This window comes from Cebus imitator, unplaced genomic scaffold (assembly GCF_001604975.1).
Source record: "Cebus imitator isolate Cc_AM_T3 unplaced genomic scaffold, Cebus_imitator-1.0 Scaffold43, whole genome shotgun sequence".
Lineage (NCBI taxonomy): Eukaryota > Metazoa > Chordata > Mammalia > Primates > Cebidae > Cebus > Cebus imitator.
In genome coordinates this window covers 5,485,229-5,512,954 of record NW_016107358.1, presented here as the reverse complement: position 1 = coordinate 5,512,954, position 27,726 = coordinate 5,485,229, and the positions used below count along the sequence as shown (strand labels likewise).

The 27,726-nt window shown below is 37.8% G+C and overlaps 1 protein-coding gene across 2 annotated transcripts in view; it reads right to left on the bottom strand.

Moving 5' to 3' along the window:
• The window catches only part of OFCC1 (orofacial cleft 1 candidate 1), a 207,467-nt gene that overhangs the window by 172,669 nt on the left and 7,072 nt on the right, over positions 1 to 27,726 (bottom strand). For both annotated transcript variants that reach the window (XR_005199879.1, XM_017526722.2), the window contains one exon: positions 378 to 464. Coding sequence is in view for 1 of the 2 variants with exons in the window: in XM_017526722.2 (XP_017382211.1) it covers positions 378 to 464 (87 nt within the window). In the remaining variant the exon portion in view is untranslated. The remainder of the gene's footprint in view (positions 1 to 377; positions 465 to 27,726) is intronic.

Here is a 27,726-nt window from a genome sequence, read left to right as displayed (position 1 = left end):
AATCATCACAGGAGATATGGAAATCTCCTGTGCTAGATGCAATTTGTTGAAGAATGTTCATTTTAAATTCAAAAAGCAGAGATGCATTTGAAGGTGATGATGTTCCTCAGACACATACATGGGCCTTATGATGGCATCAAACGCCTCACAGTAGCCTCAGATGAAAGCACATTGGTGCTTCTTCCATCTGACCAGCCCGCTGTCCTTGATGAAAAATTACCTTCACTGCCCATCATGTTGTTAGTGGTTAAAACTTACCATTTAAATTGTAAGCTGCAAAATCTAAATGGAACTGCATGTGTGATCTTTGTCACCTCATTTTCATGAATGGAAAAGAATATTCTGACATAAAAATTACATACTTAATTCCAGCTCACCTTCTCTGCTGACCTCCATCGCACACTGCCTTGGGTTTATTTCCTCATCCATCAGTGGGTCAAAGTAATTTCTGCCGTATTCATTTCCTGTGGAAAGTACACGAGGTAAGGGTCAGTGATTATTAGAAGCACATGAACCAAAATGTTAATTTTGAAATCGACACCGGCAAAGAAGGACCATTTTAGCTCTTTTATAAGCTTAATTTTTTTACAAGTCTTCCAGGCCTCCCTTTTTTATAATTATCATCTTGCAAAAGGTCAGAAAAGGTAACTCAAGAAACAAGTTCATGCTATCTTTCTGTTGCTAAAAGTTAATGAGAAAATTACCAAACATAGACTTTAGAATAATAATAAAAAAAAACTTAAGCCAAACTATTTTTAGGATACACTCATGAAATGGACGTAAATTATAATGATGTGTAGAGCTCACTGATGATTATATTTACTAACTGATGTTTCACTAAGTGTATCATGTTGTTGTGTCCAGAATTCCACAGGCAATTTAGTACTATCTTAATTATGAAAAACTAAAGCAGAATGTACATGTTGCTAGTTGGGTGAAAAGAAAGAAAGAGAGAGAAAGAGAGAGAAAGAAAGAAAGGGAGAGAAGAAGGGAGAAAACTAGGAAGGAAGGAAGAGAAAAGAGAGAGGCTTGCTTATAGGTCTTTCTTATGTCAACTTCAGTAACATGAAGGGAAGGTACAAATGATTTAGCCAGAAATTTATTCCACACACATCAACAATCTCAACATCACTAAGCAAAATTTCTCACATCACGTCTTCCACTTACTCTGTCCTTATCTTCATGACCAAACTGTAGCATAAGGTATAACTTTGTAATAGAGAAAAAGGTCTGCTATTAATTTTCCAAATCTAGTTTCATACTTCCTGCAGACTGAAATGTATATGTCTGTTGCTACTAATTTGCATTCAGCAAAATGTACCCTACTCTGACGATAATTCAAGTTGCCTCAAACACTGCAAAAATAAAGCCTTGTAGAATGAAAACAACAACTTTGAAAGTATGGCTCACAGGGAAGGGTTAATCCATACCAGATATACTGTGGTATTCTTTAGTATATTTATTTTAGGATCAAAAGTAATTCAAACAGCAGCTCCTTTTCCAAGGCTAAATGAAATTTTGATGTGAACCTAGGTTTAATTTCTATTTCTGGGCTGACACATTTTTGTGTCAGTCTCTGTTCTATCAATGCAGTAAGTACAAAAACTGAAAATCTGCTTTACCTTGAGGTCTCAATAAGGAAAGAATAAATGAGTTTCATTTTTGTTACTTTATCTGTCAACAACTTCTAGGCTGATATGAATCTTGGCAATATGTAATCAAAGTCTTATATACTGCAATAATAGCATTCTTCCTCATTCACTGTAATTTTTTTATATTTTTCTTCTACCACAAATCACTGTGATACTCTATGCCCTTCCATATGCTCGTAAAATAATCCACCTATATTGGTACAAGCATGGTATCATAGTCCTTATACTATCAGTCAACTACAGGTACCCATAGTCTGGAAGCTTCTCCAACCCAATACAAAACTCAAATTATTTGTCTTCTATAACTGACTAGTAAATATTACCAAGATAATCAAGACCGTGGAGAGTGAAAAAGGTTAAGTCATCTTTAACCAAAAGTCTGGAGTGGTGCATTTCGTTTTTAGATTCTCAAAACCATTTGCGTCTCTGTTGTCAGTGAAGACATTGGGGTCTCGCCCAGCTGCACATGAAGGAGGCCTGCGGGCTGGGAGCCTTCCAGACCCCGTCTCCCTTCAGGGCTCGATGCCTCCACAAGCAACTGGAATCAGGGCCCTGTAAGGTCTATACAAAGTGTTCCCTCTGCATTTCACGTGGGCTGATGTACACGTGTTAAGTTACAAATGCCACTCCTCGAGGGATTCATTTTGTGTTTCCCATTCTGGGATCCCATGTACAGCATTTTACGAGGAAAGAATTCTGAGGTCTCTTGAGCAAAGAGACAGCTTTGACACTTAGTTCTGAAATCCTTTAAACATCCCCAAGTTCTGTACTGTAATACATATCTGGAATTCATGTATTTTTATAATTTATACACATTTTATATTAATTTTACATTCTGTTAAGCATTGTTTTACAAACAGTATTATACTGAACTATTGTCTGTCTTCCCCACTAAAATATAACCTCTATGAATGCAAAGACATTATCTCTTAGCTCACTTCAGCACCCTCAGCGCCTAGAATATTACCTGGCTTAAAATATGATCTGAATTCCTTAAATAAATGTCTCTTGGAAATCTATTGTAATACCTTAATTCTTTCATTGGCTAGATATTCTCTCTTGATTAAAACAAGCAAGAAATTATCACCTTTTATTCCTATTTTTTTCTATTCCCCCTCCCATCTCTCCTCCGTATCATCACCACCTACCCACCCCACTTTTCTTTTTAATCGAGTACCTTCTGGGAACTGAGCACTATCTGAATTTTTAAAACAAACACAACAACAGCAATAAAAACTATAACCCCTGCCTTTAGAGCAGGGGAGAAGAAGGAAGCTAAACATATATAATCCGATATGATTTAAAGAATGGAGTTGTGGTTGAGAATATCAGAGAAGTATCTATACCATAATGGGGGTGTCAAAGAAGACTTCGTAGAAGAATGACTACTGGAAATAAGTTTTTGGAAAGGTAATTAGGAATTAGCCAGTCAGAAATACAAAGAAAGAAGTTTTTGACAGAAGGAGCCATCTGGGCAAAGGAGAAAAGACTCAAGGGCATGAAGTCATGGGAAGCACAATTTGTTAGTAGATGTTTCTCAATTTTTCTCAACCTCCTAAAGTTACAATGTAATAAAGTGAATAATGGAACCCAAACTTCTTCACTAGGCCCAGAATCAACATTAACTAATGTTTTTGCTCAAATTCTTATGCAGTGTCACATTCTGATGTTTTATTATAATTCATTTACTCAACCAATACTTACTGAGTGATTATTATAGGACTATAGCAGTAAAATGAAATACTTAAAAATCTCTCTCCTCACAGAGCTTACATTCTGTGAGTTGAAGAACAAGCACAATAAATACGTATATTTCATAATTTATTAGATAGTGAAAAGTAGTGAGAAAAAATAGTGCCAGGTAAGGATGGTCCGACTCCAGGATGGGGTGGGGGCTGCATCTCTTGCCTCTACCTTTATTTCAAACAAAGGATGCCACTCAGGTTTAAGCCACTATGCTTTCAAGACAATTGAGAAAGTAAAGCTATAATGTATTGGTTATTATTTTTATAAGTTTTTATTCTTCCAATTGCTTGCTATAACATAAATCAGTCTATGAATCAAATAAAACACACCCTCAAGTATTAAAATGATTATTCCTTTCTATTGCTATTCCTTGTTTTAATAAACCAGTAATTTAAACACAGCAGGTAGAATTTAGGAGAGTAAACACATGGAACCTGTTATAAATTTAGAAACAATGGACTCCATCATAACAGTAGCCCTTTGGCTGTCTTTCATTGGGTGGTGTCAGGATTTAATAAAGTGGGATGGTATTAAGTGGGTGTATACTACCAGAAGGTAGATTGCTAATAGAATCAATTCCTAAAGTGTCCTAATCATTCAGAGTATGCTTTTGGATATATCTAAAATCATCTCACAGGAAAATGAACAGACCCACTGAGAAATTCAAAGTAGGGCATTTAGCAATACAAATACAATAGATTTTAATATGGCTGATATTAACTCCTTGTAATATTCAGATGAATATATGCCAATCATATGTGTGTGTGTGTACACATATATATGTTTAAGTATGGTTCTATGTTGAAGCAATCAGATGTGATATATAAACCAATAAACCAGTAAATTTGTCTTGTCAATATTCTTGATACTCTATTTTTGCTTCCAACTTCCTAGTATCAGCTGCTTAATGTATAGAATTGCATTAGTTAATTCATTTCTTATGCTATCTTTTTTTGAACTAGGAGAGAAAAACACACGCACTTGCCTTCTGCTCTTCCACACATATCAGGTTTTCCTATCATTTAACTCAGAGCAGCACAGAACATAATCAGGGCTTTTACTTAAATTACACTGTACATGAACTTTGGTCAGAAAACCCTCTAGTGTGCACCCATGCAGTTCCCTGGGGGCTATAAGAGTGAGAATGAAATTGCCCACCAGAGGAAGCTTAGTAACAATCATGAAAGTGTCTTGACTCAACGAAGCAATCACTTCCTTTCAAATCAGCTACATTAGCTAGAGAGGAAGAAAAACCTAATGTATCTGTGTGTTTCTCAGTTTTTTTGTTTTTTTTTTGTTTTTTTGTTTTTTTGTTTTTGGCGCCATTCTTGTTCTTTTCCTGTAAATCACCTGCTTCAGCTCAGCTTTTCCTCACCGATCACTGTGTTTTCTATAATATACCATAAACTAAATAACTGAACAATGTATATTTTATTATTACAACCATGCACCAAAATTTTACTACAGAGGGCATTCTCTTGAACAGTATGCTTTTTAAAGGCATAAAGCCTGGAAAAATAAAATTAAATTTGTTTCTACGAACTTTATATATAAATTTGAGAAAACTTCATATATTTCCACTTTAAAATCCAATACAAGTATCTCTAGCTTAAATGTCCAAGGGGCCAGGAAGTCCACAAAAATATTTTTAAAAATGTAGAAATCAGGGGACTACACTAGAATATAGGGGACTAGGAACAATGTGAAACTCGAACCCACTGTACCATACTAAATTCCAAATACTATTTTTATAAAGTTGATTTGCAAATGGTTTTCAAATAAAAGACAACTTAAAATACAAGAATATTTCTTAATGATAAAAATAGTTAAACTAAGTCTTCATCGTACTAAATGTCAAAACAAAATAACAAAAACAATAAACAACCAAAAAATCGCTATCTTTTTTTTTTAATTTAAGTTCTGTAATACACGTGCAGAACATGCAGGTTTGTTACATAGATATATGTGTGCCATGGTGGTTTGCTGCACCTGTCAACTAGTCATCTAGGTTTTAAGCACTGCATTTATTAGCTATTTGTCCTGATGCTCCCCCTCCTAGCACCCCGCCCTTGACAGACCCCAGTGTGTGATGTTCCTCTCCCTGTGTCCATATGTTCTTATTGTTCAACTCCCATTTATGAGTGAGAACACGTGGTGTTTGGTTATCCGTTCCTGTGTTAGTTTGCTGAGGATGATGGCTTCCAGTTTCGTCCATGTCCCTGCAAAAGACATGATCCCATTCCTTTTGGTGGCTGCACAGTATTCCATGGTGTGTATGTACCACATTTTGTATGTACACATTTTATCCAGTCTCAAAAAAATTTAAGATAACTTACTCTTAAATATCAAAACAAAACAACAACAACCAAAAAAAGTTATCTTAAACTAAGTCTTCATGGTACTAAATATCAAAACACAACAACAACACAAAACAACCAAACAAATAAAAAGCCAATGACAAAAATGCAGACTATGATCTGGGTGTCCATCATGAATCTGATTATCTAACATTCTCCTAGAAATCTTGGCCAAAGCATAACTGGGCAAAAATAAGGAAAACATGTGCTAAAGTTATGGAAAAAATTCTGTGTTGCATACACATTATGTGAAGACAATATAATTTCATGCCATCAAAATAAGGGATTTAACTCAAAATCTTTCAGAACAGAGATGTTATTTGAATAATATCTTGGTAAACAACCATATAATCATAAAGAATCATTAACTTTTCTAAAAACCAACCATAGCCACTTAGAAGATATAATGATAAGTAACAAACCAAAACCTATTATAAAGCTCCAGGGGGAGCCACAGTGGCTCAGGCCAGTTGTCCTGCCACATGAGAAGGCAAAGCTATGGGTTCAAGGCCAGCCTGGGCAACATAGAAACCTCTCATACATTTAAAAAAAAAAAAAGCTCCAGATAACAGTCAATAATTAATTAATATTGGACTTTCATTGGAACCTATAGGTGGTCATCAAGATTATTAATCTTACTCACAAACACAAACTGAAAGGCACGTTAGTAACAACAAATTTCTATCTCTGACTTAAATTTTCTAAGATAGAAAAAAAAATTATACCAATTTTCTTTTCTTTTTTTAATTTTTTTTTAATTTTTGAGACAGAGTCACAGTCCGTTACCCAGGTTTGAAGGCAGTGGCACCATCACAGCTCACTGCAGCCTCGAGCCTCAAATTCCTGGGTTCAAGCAATACCCTCACCTCAGCCCTTTAGTAGCTGAGACTACAGTCATGCACCACCATGCCCAGTTAACGTTTTTACTCTTTGTGTGGGGGGGGGGGGCAGAATCTTGCCATGTTGCCCAGGCTTGTCTCAAACTCCTGGACTCAAGTGATCCCCTCGCCTCAGCCCCCCAAAGTGCTGGGATTATGAGTATGAGTCACTGTGCCCAGCCTTCTTCTTCGTCTTTATAGAAGGCCTAATCTGTAAAAATTGGTCAGCTGCCTGACAGAATATTCAAGAACTGGTACCACGTTGGACAAATCAGCTTTCTCAACTGCTTGTTCTTACTTCCTTCACAAATCTTGTAGGTATTTGATATATTGGTGATTTGAAAATCTAAATAGAATAACAGTTGAAGCTTGCTAACGAGTTCTAATTAATTGAGCCATATTCTTTCTTCCCCTAAGGCCCTCCCTCTCGGTAAATTATGAGGCACTTTAACTTGCAAACCACTGGAGTGCTGTGGAGTGGCTAACTGCTTCAGGGCTTTATCCCTCAGTAGCCCAAGACATTCATGCATCATGTGCTCACTGGACCTAGAATCCTCAAGGAGCTGAAGCGTGTCCTTAACTTCTAAACAGGAAGATGCTTTCAGTACGTAAGTAATTGTGGTAATTCAAAGGTTAAGTATTATATTGTTGTTTTTCATATTTAAAAGTTCCCCAAAAGGCATATCAAAGTAGGTATTCTTTCTTGCTAGACTGAAGCTTGACAACATTACCTTCCATGTGAATAAGTTAATGTGTAGTTTGGAAAGTTGCCTTTCAAATTATGAAGAACCTGATCTTAGACATCAATTGCCCCTCCAATCTTTCCAATTTTGCCTTTCTTCATTTAACAATTCGTGTTCCTCATGGATCTAAGATTACTTATATGCATGTATTGTATTTAAAGGCTCATTCAGGTAATAATGTCTTTCATCACACTGAAACATACTTCAATACAGAACAATCAACATAATAGATTATTGGGTTTAGTTTAAACAAAATAATCCTGTTTCTAAAACATCTTGTAGTTTAAAAAGACTCTATCTCATGAAGCAAAATATTCAGGACTTCCCATGCTTTTGTTTGTTTGCTTGTTTGTTTTTAATAGGGTTTTTGGCCACTTACTCTGACAAAAGCTTAGGAAAGCTTATCTTCTTGTTAATTTTTCTTTTCACATTTTACTTCTCTTTTATTTAATATTAAGAAGCCACCATTTTTTTTTAAGATGGAATTTCACTCTTGTCACCCAGGCTGGAGTGCAATGGTGAGATCACAACTCACTGCAACCTCCACCTCTTGAGTTCAAGTGATTCTCCTGTCTCAGCCTCCTGAGTAGCTGGGATTATAGGCACCTGCCACCACATCTGGCTAATTTTTGTATTTTTAGTAGAGACAGCATTTCACCATGTTGGCCAGGTTGGTCTCAAATTCCTGACCTCAGGTGATCCGCCGACCACACCCTCCCAAAGTGCTGGGATTACAGGTGTAAGCCACTGTGCCTGGTTGCAAACTTCTTAATTTGGCCCATAAATTCTGCATAGTCTGGTCCCTTCACCTCTCATTCCCAGTATCCTCTGCTCTCTGAGCTCCCTCAGGCATTTCTCCTGGTGTTATCCCTCCCCATCCTCCCCGCCCCTACTGCTATCCCTCCCCTCCCCTCCTCCCCCAACCTAGCTCTGTGAGTGTTGTTCCCTTCCCTGTACCCAAGTGTTCTCATTGTTCATCACCTACCTATGAGTGAAAACATGCTGTGTTTGGTTTTCTGTTCTTCTGTCAGTTTGCTGAGAATGATGGTTTCTAGGTTCATCCATGTCTCTACAAAGGACAAGAACTCATCATTTTTTATGGCTGCAGAGTATTCCATGGTGTATATGTGCCACATTTTTTTGTTCAGTCTATCATCGATGGGCATTTGGGCTGGTTCCAGGCCTTTGCTATTGTACACAGTGCTGCAATGAACATATGTGTGCATGTGCCTTTATGATTGAATGATTTATAATCCTTTGGGTATATACCCAGTAATGGGATTGCTGGGTCAAATGAAATTTCTATTTCTAGATCCTTGAGGAATTGCCACACTGTCTTCCATAATGTTTGAACTAATTTACACTCCCATCAACAGTGTAAAAGTGTTCCTATTTCTCCACATCCTCTCCAGCATCTGTTGTCTCCAGATTTTTTAATGATTGCCATTCTAACTGTCATGAGATGGTATCTCAATGTGGTTTTGATTTGCATTTCTCTAATGACCAATGATGACGAGCATTTTTTCATATGTTTGTTGGCCGCATATTTGTCTTCTTTTGAAAAGTGTCTGTTCATACCCTTCGCCCACTTTTGAATGGGTTTGTTTGGTTTTTTCTTGTAAATCTGCTTTAGTTCTTTGGAGATTCTGAATATTAGCCCTTTGTCTGATGGGTAGATTGCGACAATTTTTTCCCATTCTGTTGGTTACGGCTTACTCTAATGATTGTTTCTTTTGCTGTGCAGAAGGTCTTAAGTTGTATTAGGTCCCATTTGTCTATTTTGGCTTTGGTTGCCAGTGCTTTGGTGTTTTAGTCATGAAGTCCTTGCCTATGTCTATGTCCTGAATGGTGTTGCCTAGGTTTTCTCCAGTTTTTACTGTGTTAGTTCTTATGTTTAAACCTTTAATCCATCTGGAGTTAATTTTTGCATAAAGTGTAAGGAAGGGGTCCAGTTTCAGCTTCCTGCATATGGCTAGCCAGTTTTCCCAACACCATTTATTAAACAGGGAATCCTTTCCCCATTGCTTGTTTTTGTCCAGTTTATCAAAGATCAGATGGTTGTAGATGTGCGACATTGCTTCCGAGACCTCTGTTCTGTTCCATTGGTCTATAACTCTGTTTTGATACCAGTACCATGCTATTTTGATTACTATAGCCTTGTAGTATAGTTTAAAGTCAGGTAGCATGATGCCTCCAGCTTTGTTCTTTTTGCTTAGGATTGTCTTGGCTATACAGGCTCTCTTTTGGTTCCATATAAAGTTTAAAGTGGTTTTTTCCAGTTCTGTGAAGAAGGTCAATGGTAGCTTGATGGGGATAGCATTGAATCTATAAATTACTTTGGGCAGTATGGGCGTTTTCACAATATTGATTCTTCCTAACCATGAGCATGGAATGTTTTTTGATCTGTTTGTGTCCTCTCTTATTTCCTTGATCAGTGGTTTGTAGTTCTCCTTTAAGAGCTCCTTTACCTCCTTTGTTAGTTGTACTCCTAGGTGTTTTATTCTCTTTGTAGTAATTGTAAATGGGAGTCTCCTTATGATTTGGCTCTCTGTTTGTTTGTTATTGGTGTATAGAAATGCTTGTGATTTCTGCACATTGATTTTGTATCCTGAGACTTTGCCAAAGTTGCTTATCAGCTTAAGGAGGTTTTGGGCTGAGATGATGGGGTCTTCTAAATGTACAATCATGTCATCTGCAATTAGGGACAATTTGACTTCTTCTTTTCCTAATTGAATGCCCTTTATTTCTTTTTCTTGCCTAATTGCTCTGGCTAGAACTTTCAATATTATATTGAATAGGAGTGGTGACAGAGCGCATCCTTATCTAGTGCCGGTTTTTAAAGGGAATGCTTCTAATTTTTGCCCATTCAGTATGATATTGGCTGTGGCTTTGTCATAAATAACTTTTATTGTTTTGAGATACATTCCATCGATACCTAGTTTATTGAGAGTTTTTAGCATAAATGGCTGTTGAATTTTGTCAAAGGCCTTCTCTGCATCTATTGAGAAAATCATGTGATTTTTGTCTTTGGTTCTATTTATGTGGTGAATTATGTTTACAGTCTTGCGTTTGTTGAACCAGCCTTGTATCCCTGGGATGAAGCCTACTTGATCGTGGTTGATAAGCTTTTTGATGTGCTGTTGGATTTGGTTTGCCAGTATTTTACTGAAGATTTTTGCATCAATGTTCATCATGGATATTGGCCTGAAGTTTTCTTTTTTAGTTGTGTCTCTGCCAGGTTTTAGTATCAGGATGATGCTGGTCTCATTGAAAGAGTTAGGGAGGATTCCCTCTTTTTGTATTGTTTGGAATTGTTTCAACAGGAATGGTACCAGCTCCTCTTTGTATGTCTGGTAGAATTCAGCTGTGAATCCGTCTGGACCTGGACTTTTTTGGTCGGTAGGCTATTAATTGGTACCTCGACCTCAGACCTTGTTATTTGTCTATTCAGAGTTTCAACTTCTTCTTGGCTTAGTCTTGGGAGTGTGCAAGTGTCCAGAAATTTATCCATTTCTTCCAGATTTACTGGTTTATGTGCATAGAGTTGTTTGTAGTAACCTCTGATAGTAGTTTGTATTTCCGAGGAATCAGTGATGATCTCCCCTTTATTGTTTTTTATTGCATCTACTCAACTCTTCTCTCTTTCCTTTTTTGTTAGTCTAGCTAGTGGTCTATTTTTTTATCTTTTCAAAAAACCATCTCCTGGATTTATTGATTTTTTGAAGGGTTTTTTGTGTCTCTATCCCCTTCAGTTCTGCTCTGATCTTAGTTATTTCTTGTCTTCTGCTTGCTTTTGAGTTTTTTTGATCTTGCTTCTCTAGCTCTTTCAATTTGGATGATAGGCTGCTCAGATTTGCATTGACTACCCATGGCGCCCCACCGTCTGGCAGGGCTCTGGTGGACCGTGGGTTGCAGTAGGGATGAAGTAAGCACAGAATCTGAATCAGAGCACCGAGGCGGTTAAGTCTCCTGACGCTCCAGGCTGGCTGCACGTTTCAGGTGGGGATGGACCCCCCACACCATCTTGATTTTCCCCCCTGGGCAGCTTTTGCCCTGTGGCTCCTTCCCGGGGCCTATTTTCAGTGCCCTATCAGTTCCACAGAAATGAACCCAGCACCTCGTTTGGAATCGCAAGGTCCTCTAGCGCTCTGCATCTCATTTGCTGGGAGCTGCATTCCGGTGCTGGCTTTTCTTAGCCATCTTGGCACCCCTCCTTCGTGTTAATTTTTTTGACTTGATTTAATTTATTAAAGCAACTTGCAGAAGGTCCAAGAAAGCTTATTTCTTGTTAAATTGTTTTTGACTGTAAACAAAAAGTTTAATTTTCCAAAGAAAATTATTTGGAAATCAAGGACTAATTAAATCATGCTAAAAGCGGCCGGGCGCGGTGGCTCAAGCCTGTAATCCCAGCACTTTGGGAGGCTGAGGCGGGTGGATCACGAGGTCAAGAGATCGAGACCATCCTGGCCAACATGGTGAAACCCCGTCTCTACTAAAAATACAAAAAATTAGCTGGGCATGGTGGTGCGTGCCTGTAATCCCAGCTACTCAGGAGGCTGAGGCAGGAGAATTGCCTGAACCCAGGAGGTGGAGGCTGTGGTGAGCCGAGATCACGCCATTGCACTCCAGCCTGGGTAACATGAGTGAAACTCCGTCTCAAAAAAAAAAAAAAAAAAAAAAAAAAAATAAAAAAAAAAAAAAAAAAAAAAAATCATGCTAAAAGCATAAAATACTAAGCATAGAAAACATATGCCAAAAGTATTTTAATACTAAAGTCACAAAAATTTTTTCTAGTAAAATTTTTCTTATGCTAAAAGAGCAACTATTCACTTTGGGAGGCTGAGGAGGATGGATCGCCTGAGGTCAGGAGTTTGAGATCAGCCTGGCCAACATGGCAAAACTCCATCTCTACTAAAAATAAAACAATTAGCCAGGCATCATGGTGCATGCCTGTAGTCCCAGCTACCTGGGAGGCTGGGGCGGGAGAATGGCTTGAACCTGGGAGGTAGAGGTTGCAGTGAGTGGAGATTGTGTCACAGCATTCCAGCCTGGCGACAAGACTCTGTCTCAAAAAAATAAAATAAAGTAAAAATAAAAGTGCAACTATTGAATACCAGCTAAAATGATGGCCAAATGAAGTTTGACATTTATATGGAATTTAATTGATATTAGGAAACTTCACATTCTGGTAGCAAAAGAAAAAGTTCTTTTGAAATTTTTACATAATAGTTAAGCAGAGGTAGGTACAATTCAGTCACCTGACCAACTGCTTAGACACTGACTACATCACTAATATATTAGAAAACTGAAGTCTTTCCCAGTTGTTTTTTTTTTACTACGTAGCCATGTTTATATTAAGAAAGTCATTGGATCGCTAAAATATCACCTTTATGATCTCTAGTTTTACCATTTCTATGATTCTAAGATTCTTAAGCATCCTTTTTACTATCATATAGATTCTTGTGCTCACATTTTTATTTTAAAGGTATATAAATTTCACTGACATATAAACCCAGTGGTTTAAATGTATGAATCCATCTGTCATCAACAAACTGAAATAGTAATCTCTCTGGATGTTAAAATAATTCTTACCAAGATTATTTCCTCAATGATGTATGGCAGATGTTATAAAACGTTGTTTGCAACATTCATTGGAGGTTTCATTAACGTGGATTTGAAGCGACAATATAAAAATAACTACATTTAAGAATTAGTTAAGTGTCGTGTGCATCAATTTTAGTATTAAACGGAAAAGGACAGCACATATAGGTATTTTGCTAATTTCCTGGGCAAATCTGTCTGATTACCTAGGGGTAGGCAGTTCCTCTGAGGAAAAAAAATTAATTTTTTCTTATCTGCTAACATTTCTAAAACTCCAACGTTTTATTTAAATGCTCCTTCTCCAACTGGACAGACATTGTCCTGGAACTTTCCTGCTCCATTTTTTTATTTTTTGTGGTTGTTGGTTTTTGTTTTGTTTTGTTTTGTTTTGTTTTGTTTTGTTTTTTTAAAGAAGAGACAGGAAAGGAAACAAATTGATTTTGATAAACTGGCCAAATACTTTATATATCTAATATCTATGTAAAATATTTCTGTATTTCAGTAGAAAGGATGCTTTCCTAAGGACTTATTTTTAGCCTTCCAAATCAATGAAAGAGATTCAATCCACTTAGGACCCCAATGGTTTCTAAAGACACAAATCCAGGTCAGCTCAATAAACTTACAGAAAGTGATTTTCCTATATATTTTCTTTTTCTTAATAATTGTTTAAATGTCTCAAAGCAAAAAAAAAATATTTTGTAAATGGTCTATAAATTTTATTTAGCTCTTGTTTTCCATCTTAAGGGAAAAACAGCTATAAATGAGAACGATGTAAACAGTTTAATACAATATCACTTCTACAATAATCTAGGCTACGTGCACTACTGGGAAAACAATTCTCATCACATATTTGCTCAGACAATTTGAATTATGCACTTAACACAAGTGCTTATGTTATTTTTATTACAAATTTTTGCACATGTGTATGTCTAATGGCCACAGCAGTCTCAAGGTAAATTTAGGGTCACAATTATTACCCGAACCCTGGATTTCTCTACCTCAGGCACAACCAGTATAGATCCCTATCCTTTATTCTAACTACCCGTCATCTCTTGCAGAAGGATCTAAGCCCTGCAGTCACATATGCTGAGAACTCATCCCTTTCCGCATCTCTGGAATGTCTGCCATTTACCTTCCCTACTCTCAGCCTTCAGCATTGCTGCCTGATGTCAAGGATTGTATGCTGACCATGTTGCTCTTCAGACCATGAGTGTCTCTGCATCCATCACAAAACCACTGGTGGCACCTCCACTCCACAAAGCCACATGAACAGCACTTCTGGTCAGTATCAGAGCTGCTGCTGGGGTCATCTCCATTGACTACTGTCACCTCTAACACTGATTCTTGCTGGTACCCACTGCAGGCCATGCCACATTCTCTCCAATATCTTCCTGGTTCTGATCAAACCTGCACTCACACCTCTGTCCATCCAATGTTCCATCAGCAATGGCAAGTGAAGGGGTCCAGTATAGGTCATCTCCCAGCTCCTAGTCACCACATGTTACATAGAGGCCCCCAACAACTGATGGAGATCTCAGTTTTTACTCCAAGCCCCTCCCATTAATTCCCAGGAATAAACGCCTGAGGATTAGATCACAGGACAATACAACTGGCAAACATTGTACTGTAATCAAAACTACCTTTCCTCTCTGGCCCTGAGATATTGGCATGAGATCAAGCTCGTGTGCCTGACTGTCTCTTTCCTTAGAATTAGTCTCTTCCCAGGAGGCATCTTAGTCTTTCTTAAAATGAAAATGCAACAAATGAACTAGTCGAATGGTGGCAAAAGACAGCTTAGTGAAGCTTGAATTTAATATGAAATTTCACTGATACAGTACAGCTTCTTATTCTTATGGCCAAAAAGTATTTTTTTATTTCACTCAATATTGAAAGGGAACTAAGTTTTTAAAAAAGAGCATTTTTGGGGATCCAACTGCTAAGATACTGACCACATCATTAATGTATCAGAACACCTAAATTTCTGTCTCAGTTTTTTCATTGTAAGCCTGTGTTCATTTTAGGCCACTTTAATCCACAAATCCTCAGACATGCTCAATCCTAAACTGAACACAGCTTAATTTAACTAAACTGGAATCCCAATTATACTATTATGGTATATTTACACACACACACACACACACACACACACACACACACACACTTCTGTTTTGGCCATATGTCTACAAATATTCATCAAATGAAAGAAATGCTATTTATGAAATATAAGTAAAAATTTTATATGAGCACATATTATGTGTTTGAGAATGCCAGGCAAGTCTGAATTGATCAACTGTAATATTTTATATATTTTTTTGAGGCGTACAGTGGCACAATCTCAGCTAACTGCAACCTCCACCTCCTGAGTTCAAGCAATTCTCCTGCCTCAGCTTCCCAAGTAGCTGGGATTACAGGCATGCACCACCATGCCCGGCTAATTTTTTTATTTTTAGTACAGACAGGATTTTGCCATGTTGACCTGGCTGGTATTGAATTCCTGACCTCCAGTGATTCAATCACCTCAGCCTCCCAAAGTGCTGGGATTACAGGCATGAGCCCGTGCCCAGCCTGATCGACTGTAATCTAAACACAGGCACATCTCATTTGATTGCTCTTCCCTTTATTGTGCTTTGCAGATAGCACATTTTTCACAAATTGAAGGGTTTTGGCAACCGTGCATCAAGCAAGTCTGTCAGCACCATTGGTCCAGCAGCACATGCTTACTTTGTGTCTCTGTGTCACATTTTGGTAATTCGATATTTCAAACTTTTTCATTATATTGTTTGTTTTGGTGATCTGTGATCACTGATAGTTGACAATACTATTGCAATTGTTTTGCGGCACCGTAAGCCATGTCCATATAAGGCAGCACGCTTAATAGATAAATGTTGTGTGTGCTTTGACTGCTCCACTGACCAGCTATTCTCTTTATCCCCTATCTTTCTCCCTCTACTCAGTCCCCCCATTACCTGAAATACAACAATATTGAAACTAAACCAATTAATTTCCCTACAGTGGCCTCTACATGTTCGAGTGAAAGGAACAGTCATACATCTCACTTTATTCAAAAGCTAGAAATGACTAAAATTAGTGTGGAAGGCATGCAGAAAGGTGAGACAGACAGAAAGCTAGGCATCTTGGACCCAACAGCCACATTGTGAATGCAAAGGAAAAGCTCTTCACAGAAATTAAAAGAGCTACTCCAGTGAGCACACGAATTATATGAAAGTAAAATGGCCTTGCTAATATGGAGAAAGTTCTAGTGGTGTGGATAGAAGATGAAATCAGCCACAGTACTGTCTTAAACCAAAGCCTAATCCAGAGCAAGACCCTAACTTTCTTCAATTCTATGAAGGCTGAGAAAACTGCAGAAGAAAAAATTGAAGCTAGCAGAGGCTGGTTCATGAGGCTTAAAGACGCCATTTCCATGACAGAAAAGTGCAAGGTGAAGCAGCAAGTGCTGATGCAGAATCTGCAGCAAGTTATCCAGATCTAGCTAAGATCATTGATGAAGGTGGCTATGTGAAACACAGGTTTTCCATGTAGATGAAATAGCCTTCTGTTGGAAGAAGATGCCGTCTAGGACTTTCACAGATAGAGAGAAGTCAATGTCTGTCTTCAAAGCTTCAAAGAACAGTTGGACTTGCTTGTTAGGGGGTAATGCAGCTGATCACCTTAAGATGAAGCCAATACTATGTGCCATTCTGAAAATCCCGGGGGCCCTTAGGAATTATGCTACATCTGCCTGCGCTCCATAAATGGAACAAGAAAGCCTGGCTGACAGCACATCTGTTAACAGCTTGTTTTACTGAATATATTAAGCCCACTGTTGAGACCTACTGCTCAGAAAAAGAGATTTTTTTTTTCAAAATATTGCTTCTCATTGACAGTGCACCTGGTCCCCAAGAGCTCTGATGGAGAAGCACAAGGAGATAAATGTTTTCATGTCTGCTAACACAACATCCATTCTGTAGCCCATGGATTAAGGAGTAGTTTTGACTTTCAAATCTTATTATTTCAGAAATACATTTCTTAAAGGCACAGCTCCCATAGGTAGAAATTCCTCTGTTGAATCGAGGCAAAGGAAATTAAAAACCTTCTAGAAAGGATTCACAATTCTAGTTGTCATTAAGAACATTTGTGATTCATGGGAGGAGGTCAAGAATATCAACATTAACAGGAGTTTGGAAGAAATTGATTCTGACCCCCATGGGTAACTTTGAGGGGTTCAAGACTTCTGTGGAGGAAATAACTGCAGATGTGGGAGAAATAGCAGGAGAACTAGCGTTAGAAGGAGGAGCTGAAAATAGACAGAAGTGCTGCAATCTCCTGATAAAATCTGAATGGATAAGAAGTTCCTTTTTATGAATGAGCAAAGAAAGTGATTTCTTAAGATGGAATCTTCTCCAGGTGAAGATGCCGAGAACATTGTTTAAAGAGATAACAAAGGATTTAGAATATCCCATAAACTTACCTGACAAAGCAGCAGCAGAGTTTGAGAGGATTGACTCTAATTTTGGCGGGTTCTACTGTGGGTGAAAGGCTATCCAATAGCATCGGATGTGACAGAGAAATCTTTTGTGAAAGGAAGAGTCAATTGCTGTGACAAACTTCATTGTTGTATTATTTTAAGAAACTTTCACAGCCACCCCAACCTTCAGCAACCACCACTGATCAGTCAGCAGCCATCAACATCTAGACAAGACACTCTACCAACAAAGATTATGACTCACTGAAGGCTCAAAGGATTGTTGCATTTTTTAGCAGCAACGTATTTTTTTAATCAGGGTACGTACATAGTTTTGAAAATAATGCTATTGCACACTTAATAGACTACACTAGAGTGTAAACATAACTTTTATGTGCACTGAGAAACCAATACATTTACGTGACTCACTGTTTTGTGATATTCATGCTATTGCCGTAGTCTGGAACTAGACCCACAATATCTCCAAGGTATGCCTGTAGTTGCCCTCAATGTAATTCTGCTGACATAATATATTTCATAAACACAGAAATCCTTTGTGTCTTTTCTGTTCACTTTTATATTTCTCATACTTGGCATAGTGTCTGAAAAATAGAAAATATTCAGTAAATATGCTTTTCAATGAATGAGGAGGAAGAAATGGAGACACATAAAGCATTTTTGATCTTTTCTATATCTAACTCCTGATCAAAATGTTGAATAAATTACTTTAGTCCAACTAATCATGCATATACTACTTCTATTTTCATTGATGTTGTAGTGGCATTATTAGTAATAGGGTGCAGTCAGTAAATAATCCAAGGCCTATCAATCATAAGGACATTTATCTGATTCTGGGGGCCTTACTTGTCTTTGCTATCTTGCATCCATTTCCTCTCCCTAATAGCATCACAATTTCCCAGTTTCATTGTGTAAAGTCTTGATGGCCCAGTAACTCCAGATTCCTCTCTCCAACTACAGAAGCCAAGGAGGGCTTGACAGAAACTACTTCTCCTACCCTGTGATAAAGCCATAAGGCAAGCAAGTGGCTAATGTATGGCCAATCAGATGTTCTCCCCTAAGACTTTGAATTTTGGATAAGTGAAGCAAGAATGGAAAGAACACTTGGCATTTACACATCACAGTGGTAAGAGCTGCATCAAAACCAGACTGTTCCTGCTATGGGACAGTTGCCGTGTTTCCAACTTCCTGTACCTGTAGGCATCTTGGTTTTTGCCCATTCCCACAATTGAATCTCAGAGCTCATGAAATCCTTCTGTTTGAATTAGTAAGAGATAGTTTCTGTTGTTTAGGAGCTCTAAGTGGCACATGTTCACACAAGCATCATAACAGCCAGTCTGAATCCTTGGAAGATGCCACTCTGTGATGCGTAGCCAAAGAGAAACAACTATAATGCACAACTCCCAGGAGAAAAGAGGGAAAAGCAGGATTGTATTCCTCAATAGTTTCAATTCTGCTTTTTTTTAGTAAGTATAGCTATGACTGGCTTAAACAATAATGCATACAATCGTATTGGTTTCCTTTCCACTTAGTTTTGAAATAACCTCAATAAAAGTTAGAAATTAAAAGGAAAAAACTTCCCAAATACAATTTTAAAAACTCACCATGAGGCAGGGCACGGTGGCTTACGCCGGTAATGCAAGCACTTTCGGAGGCTGAGGCAGGTGAATCGCCTAAGGTCAGGAGTTCAAGACCAGCTTGGCCAACATGGTGAAACGCCGTCTCTACTAAAAATACAAAACTTAGCCAGGTGTGATGGTGGGTACCTGTAATCCCTGCTACTTGTGAGGCTGAGGCAGGAGAATTGCTTGAACCGAGGAGGTGGAGATTGCACTGAGACGAGATGGCACCACTGCACTCCAGCCTGCGCGACGGGAGTGACACTCCATCTCAAAACCAAAATAAAACCAACCAACCAAACAAAAAAAACTCACCATGAATTTAACTGTTCTACTATTCAGGCCTGTAATTATTTCTTTTTCTTCTTATCTAGAAACTTCCTATAGCCCCTTCTCACATCTGTCCCAAATTACATTTTACTGCCATTTAGAATTTAGCCAGGAGTTGGAGGCCAGCCTAGGCAACATATCGAGACTCTGTTTCTATAAAAAATAAAAAATAGAACTCAAGTGTTAACTCTCTTTTTAGTACCACCACCTTATATATTCAGAATATTAAAGGTGCCCTTTCTCCCCACCCAGCCCTCAGGCTTTGTTAGGTTAGGAAACAAAACCAACTCTCTCTGTGAAATTCTAAGCAGTTCTGGCTTCTCTACTCATCTCTTTTCAACTACGATAATTCCGGATGTGCTGTTATCATCTAGCAAATAACCTTCAGGCAGGATGTAGCGGGCAGTAGGCACTGAGGATGAGCTGGGGCACTGAGGATAAGCTGAGACACTGCAATCAGGGAAGTAGTGTGCACACTACAAGCAACAGTTCTGGGCAAGATGGAGCAGAGGACATGCAACCCAGCAAAGGACACGAGCAGACAATTCTGAAAAGAAGGCATGCATGCAGCCAACTGGCTTAGGAAAAAAAGCTCAATATTACTGATCATTAGAGAAATGCAAATCAAAACCACCATGAGATACCATTTCACACCAGTTAAAAGGCTATGACTGAAAGATCAAAAAATAACACATGCTGATGAGATGCAGAGAAAAGGGACCACTTATGCATTGTTGGTGGGAGTGTAAATTAGTTCAGCTACTGTACACAGAAGCAGTGCCATTTGACCCAGCAGTCCCATTATTCGGTATATACACTGAGGAATATAAATCATTCTACCATAAAGACACATACACGTGAATGTTCATGTAGCACTATTCACAATAGCAAAGCCATGGAATCAATCAAAATGCCAATCAATGACAGACTGGATAAAGAAAATGTAGTTTATATACACCATGGAATACTATGCAGTTATAAAAAAGAATGAGATCATTTTGACGGAACATGGATGGAACTGGAGGCTATTATCCTTAGCAAACTAACACAGAAACAGAAAACTAAATACTGCATGTTCTCATTTATAAGTAGGAGCCAAATGATAAAAACTTTCAAACCCAAAGAAGAAAACAACAGACACTGCTGTCTATCTGAAGGTGGAGGCACGGAGGAGGTAAAGGAGCAGAAAAAATAGCTATTGGATACTGGGCTTAATACCTGGATGATGCATTAATACCTGGGTGATGAAGTAATCTATACAACAAACTCCTGTGACATGTGTTTATCTATGTAACAAACTTTCACAGGTACCCCCAAACCTAAAATAAGTGTTAGAAACTTGTATGACTTTTAAAAATCCTTCTAATAAATCTTTGCTTTCATTTAAAAAAGAATACATATTTGCAAATTTCTCTGGGAATGAACAGCATGGGGTGTTTATGCTTTTGTGCTAATTGTCTGCTTACAAATGCAAGACCAGTGGGAATTGAAACAAAAGTGTGAAGCAGAGCCTGGCCGACTTCCATCAGAGGTGGGGGAGCAAAGGCAGAGCAGGCCAGGAGGAAATGCTGCAACAGCGAGAAGGAAGGGCTGAGAGTTCAGTTCTGTTCTGTGGTTTTCCATTTGCACCTTGCAAAAATGACTGTTACTGGCCAGGCACAGTGACTCATGCCTGTTACTCCTGGCCCCAAAGCAAGCTGCCTGGGGCCAAGAGTTTGAGACCAGCCTAGCCAACACGGGGAAACCTCATCTCTACCGAAAATACAAAAATTAGCCGGGTGTGGTGGCACGCACCTGTAGTCCCAGCTACTTGGGAGGCTGAAGCATGAGAATCACTTGAACCTACGGGGTGGAGGCTGCAGTGGCACTAGTCTCAAAAAAAAAAAAAAAAAAAAAAAAAAAAAAAAAAAAAAAAAAAAAAAAAAAAAAAAAAAAAAAAAAAAAGGCTGATACCAACTTATAGTGTCAGCTCTGCTGCACACTGTCAGTTTCCCTGGAGAACATTTAGATGAGTAAGCATCTAAGGATGAGGATGCCTTAACATTGGCGTCTCCAGGTGGGATTTGAGGGTATACAAATGATCTCAAAATCACAGAAATTGGTTGTTGTCTATCTTGGCTATTACCGAAAATCAGTGTGTCCTTACTTTAATTACTTTTCTACCATACTAAAGGACTCATTCCATCATAAACGTGAAATCTGTTTTATAAAGATTTGGTTCTAGAAAATCCCTCTCCCAGACATGCCCTTCATAATTTAAATTGCTATTTGGCAAACAATTTTTCATTTCCTTAAGGGAATTTGGATAAAGTCGTGTTGGAATTTTGCCATTACATACAATGCATTTCTTTAAAAAACATCTTAAAGGAAGAAATGTATTGAAATTTATTTACCAGATGATAATTTGTGCTAAGTGTAATATTACTTTGGGGAAAATATGTAACTACTCTATTTTCTCCAAGTAACCACATTGGCAGCTAATACAAATGTTCTTTTAAAAATTTTATTAACAAGAAACACTGCGTTCTATGATACCTAGTAGTTTCTACATGCATGTATTTCAAATATTCTTCTTTGTTCATAGATCATAAAATTGCATGTCTCATTTGCAACTGAATTTTTTCAGAAGTCCCCTCAAAGGGAACAGGGAAGGGTAAAAACGTATCAAGTAATTTTTTTTAAGTTGGCTATATTCCAGAATAGAGAGAGTAAAACTCCTGTCTCTGTCAGTAACTGGCTGGATTTATAAGGATGATAAATCATTCCTGGATTTTTCATCCAAAGTCCCTTCTCTTTGGTCTCTTCCTCTCTGCTTTGGGCTTATAAAAATTTGCTCCTCCCATCTTCCAAAACCAGATTGACAATCGATCACTTGTGAAAATAATTACCTTCATGCCTAGACTTTCCTAAAACACATAGACTAAACCTGTAACAGCAGGCCAACAGAGCACTTGAAATGGGGCTAACTCACATTGAGGTTTGTTGTCAGTGTAATATTCACACTGTGTTTCAAAGATTTTGTACAAAAAGGGAAAATATTTCTGTTTTCACATTGGATATAAGTTGAAATGATAATATTTCAGAAATCTTGGTTTAAATAAAATATATTATTAGAATTAATTGACCTTTTAAAAAAAATTGCTATGGTAGCTATCCGAAATTTTATTTCATTTTACCTTTTATTTTAGAGACAGGATCTTGCTCTGTAGCTTAGGCTGGAGTGCAGTGACATGATCATAGCTCACTGCAGCCACTGACTTCTGGGCTTGAATAATCCTCCTACCTCATCCTACTGAGTAGCTGGAATTACAGGTGCATGCCACCACCCCAAATTTTGTTGTTGTTGTTGTTGTTGTTGTTGTTGTAGAGACAGGGTCTCATTTTGTTGCCCAGGCTAATCTTGAACTCCTGGCTTCAAGTGATCCTCCAGCTTCAGCGTTAGCTTCCTAAAGGGAGAAAATTTAAAATTAGTATGTGGCTCTCTTTACTTTCTATTAGATGGTGCTTCCCTGTAACATATAATTACATCCTAAGGCACAGATGACGTCCTTCTTATGACCTCACCTTTCTCTCTCTCTCCAACACCTGATGTATTGCAAGTGTAATTATTCACCATGCCTCATTTTATTAAGTTTCAAACAGCTAACTCATCAAGGAGTACTCTACTTCTGAACTGAATATCAATCTAAAAACTTAAAAATTTGAGATTTTCACAAGGCTACCTAGTCTCTTCTTTTTCTACCCCCAGAGAATAAAAATTCCTATTGAAGAAGTCTGAATTCCTCTGTTAAATACAAATTTGTAAAGAAAGGCTGCTCCATCCTCCATTTGGGCTAAAGGACACATTTTACCTCCAGAATCTCACCATGAAATACTCTAGCTCAATAAGAAGACAATTTCTGTCAAGGGAACCAAAGATCTAAAATTTGCCTGCCCCTGGACTGATGATATCAGTTTATTTTCAGAGTCAAGAGTTGACTGAGAGGCTAGATGGATGCCCAGGGCTCTAACCCTCTCTTCCCATTCCTGTGCATTCATCTTCTTTCCTGCATCTTCTCTCCCAATCTATGGGTTTGCTGACCTTGCAGGTCTGGTCAAGCTCTAGAGTTCCATTTCTGATGACATCATGCAACCACACCAGATATCATGCTGACATTCCTTCACAACGCCCTGTCCTTTTATCAGGTGACATCACCAAGAGAGAGCCATACAGCAGAAGAGTAAAATGCATACACCACAGAGGCAAACAAGTCCTCCTTTAAATCTCTCATCATACTATGCATTTGTGCTTTACCTTAGCCAAGCTATAACCTTGATTCCCTCATCTATAAGATGAGGATAATAATAAAATATGCCTTGGATAGGGCCTGCTAGTTGACCCCAATATACATTCTCTTCTTTTATAATAGAAACCTTCCAACTTCACCTTGAAACTTGACTCCCAGCCAAGAACATCATTTCCCAGCCTCTCTTGCAGCCTCATGCAGCAAAAGGCATAGAAACAGAAGTGACATAGCTAACTCTCTCTATGGCAAAAGGCATAGAAACAGAAATGGCATATCTAACTACATGTATGTGGACTTTTTCTTCCTGCAAGTTCCTGGAACATGGAAGTGATATCAAGTCATCTTGGACCATCCAGCTTAGAACAACAGCTTAGGGATTACAAAGTAATAAAATGGAAAGAAGACAAGAAATAATCAAAATCAGAGCTGAACTGAGGGAGACTGAGACACAAGAAACCATTCAAAAGATCAATGAATCCAGAAGCTGGTTTTTTGAAAACATTAATAAAATAGCTAGAATGCTAGCTAGACTAATAAAGAATAAAAGAGAGAAAATCCAAATAAACACAATCAGAAACAACAAGAAGGACATTACTACAGACCCCACAGAAATACAAACAACCATCAGAGAACATTATGAACACCTCTATGCATATAAACTAGAAAATCTAGAAGAAATAAATTTCTGGACTCCCTAGACTGAACCAGGAAGAAATTAAATCCCTGACCAGACTAATAATGAGCTCTGAAATTCGATCAGTAATAAATAGCCTACTAACCAAGAAAAGCCCAGAACCAGATGGATTCACAACTGAGCTGTAACAGAAGCACAAGGAAGAGCTGGTACCATTCCTACTGAAGCTATTTTTAAAAAATAATAGTAAGGAAGAAGGAATCCTCCCTAACTCATTCTATGAGGCCAGCATCATCCTGCTACCAAAACCTGGCAGAAGCACAACAACCACCAAAAAACTTCAGACCAATATTCTTAATAAACATAAATGTAAAAATCCTCAGCAAAATATTGGCAAATTGAATTCAACAGCACATCAAAAACTTTATGCAACACCAACAAGCAGGCTTTATCACTAGGATGCAAGGTTGGTTCAATACATGCAAATCAATACATTTGATTCATCATATAAACAGAACTAAAGACAAAAACCACATAATCATCTCAGTAGATGCAGAAAAACCTTTTAGTAAAATTCAACACTCCTTCATGTTAAAAACTCTTAATAAACCAGGCATTGAAGGAATATACTTCCAAATAATAAGAGCCATCTATAACTAACCTATAGCCAACATCATATTGAGGGCAAAAGCTGGAAGCATTCCCTTTGAAAACTAGAACAAGACAAGGATGCCTTCTCTCACTACTCCTATTCAACATAGTTTTGGAAGTCCTCACCAGAACAAACAGGCAAAAGAAAGAAATAAAGGATATCCAAATAGGAAGAAAGGAAGTCAAACTATCCCTATCTACAGATGACATGATCCTATATCTAGAAAACTCCATGGTCTCGGCCCAAAAGCTCCTTAAGCTAATAAAACAACTTCAGCAAAGTCTCAGGATACAAAATCAATGTACAAAAATCATTAACACTCCTATCTGCCAACAACAGTCAAGCTGAAAGCCAAATCAGGAATATAATTCCACTCACAATTACCATACATGCACACAAAATAAAATACTTAGAAATACTAGCTAACCAAAAAGATGAAGGATCTCTACAAGGAGGACTACAAAACACTACTCACAGAAATCAGAGATGGCATAAACAAATGGAAAAACATTCCATGCTCATGAATATGAAGAATCAATATCCTTAAAATGGCCATACTGCCCAAAGCAATTTATAGATTCAATGCTATTCCTATTAAACTACTGATGACATTATTCACAGATTCAGAAAAAAAAAAAAAAGCTATTTTAAAATTCATATGGAGCAAAAAAAGAGCCTGAATAGCCAAAGAAATCTTACACAAAAAGAAAAAAGCTGGAGGCATCATGCTACCCAACTTCAAACTATACTACAGGGCTACTGTAACCAAAACAGCATGGTACTGGTACAAAAACAGACATGCACACAAATGGAACAGAATAGAAACCCCAGAAATAAGACCACACACCTAAAACGATCTGGTCTTTGACAAAACTGACAAAAACAAGCCAAGGGGAAAGGACTTCCTATTTAATAAATGGTGCTGGGATAACTGGCTAGCTATATGCAGAAGGCTGAAACTAAACCCCTTTCTTACACCATATACAAAAATCAACTCAAGATGAATTAAAGACTTAAATGTAAAACCCAAAACTATAAAAATCCTGAAAGATAAACTAGACAATATCATTTTGAACACAGGCATGAGCAAAGACTTAATTACAAAGATGCCAAAAGCAATTGCAACAAAAGCAAAAATTGACAAATGGGATCTAATTAAACTTAAAAATTTCTGCAAATCAAAAGAAACTATCAGCAGAGTAAACAGATAACCTACAGAATGGGAGAAAATTTTTGCAGACTACACATCTGACAAAGGTTCAATATCCAGCATCTGTAAGGAACTTAAACAAATTTACAAGAATAAAACAAATAACCCTGTTAAAAAGTGGGAAAAGGACATGAACAGACACTTCTCAAAAAAGAATATCATGCAGCCAACAATCATGAAAAAAAAGCTCAACATAACTGATTATTAGAGAAATGCAAATCAAAACCACAGATAGATACCATCTTACACCAGTCAGAATGGGTATTATTAAAAAATAAAATAACAGGTGCTGGTGAAGTTGTGGAGAAAAAGGAATACTTACATGCGGTTGGTAGAAGTGTAAATGAGCTCAACTGCAGAAAACAGTGTGGTGATTTCTCAAAGATCTAAAATCAGAAATACAATTCGACCCAGCAATCCCATTAGGGGATAAATACCCAAAGGAATATAGACTGTTCTACTATAAAGACATATATATGCATATGCTCATTGCAGCACTATTCACAATAGCAAACATGTGGAATCAACCTAAACGGCCATCAATGGTAGACTGCATAAAGAAAATGTGGTAGATATACACCATGGAATACTATGCCACCATAATACAATGAGATCATGTCCTTTGCAGAAACAGAAATGGAGTTTGAGGCTATTATCCTTAGCAAACTAATGCAGGAAAAGAAAACAAAATACCACATGTTCTCAATTATACGTGGGAGCTAAATGATGAGAACACATGGACACATAAAGGGGAACACATACACTGGGGCCTATTGGAGGGTAGAAGGTGGGAAGAGAGAGAGGATCAGAAAAAATAACTAATGGGTACTAGGCTTAAGACCTGGGTGGTGAAAAAATTGGTACAACAAACCCCCATGACACAAGTTTATCTATATAACGAACCTGAACATGTACCCCTGAACTTAAAATAAAAGTATGTTTTAAAAAAAGGAAAAACACCAAAACTTGTGTAAGCCACTGTTATTGTGAACTTCATTGCATTAACTGAATGCATATCCTACTATACGACCTTAAAGAAGTATGAAAATAAAGAAGGTAATGTATATAAAGTCCTTAGTATCTGAAAGAATGGCAGCTGTTACTGTTATTGATAGCCCTACATCCCACCACCTAGCTATAGACTTACAGAAACACACACACACGCACTCATGCATGCACACAAGAAGAAGAAAAGCCAAGCAAAATCCATCGATGTGAACATGTATGACAACATGTTGAAGGTAAATATTAAATACTTGCAGGCTGAAATAATTTCCCCTGAGCCTTAGGAATTAAAAACTCACAACATGCATACTCTGTACACCATGATAATCTACTGGGATCTGGACTGCCTGTTTCATACAGGTGGAAATTCTAATGAGGCTGCTAAGTGGGACCAGCCGAGAACACATCTGTGCCAGCTCATGCTTCATTACTTCAGACAGTTCCCTCTCTAAAAGCTATCTGGTTATTAAATTCAGATATCTTTCCTCTTGTTCGATGATGATGAGAGCAAAGACAACAACTTTTAATGA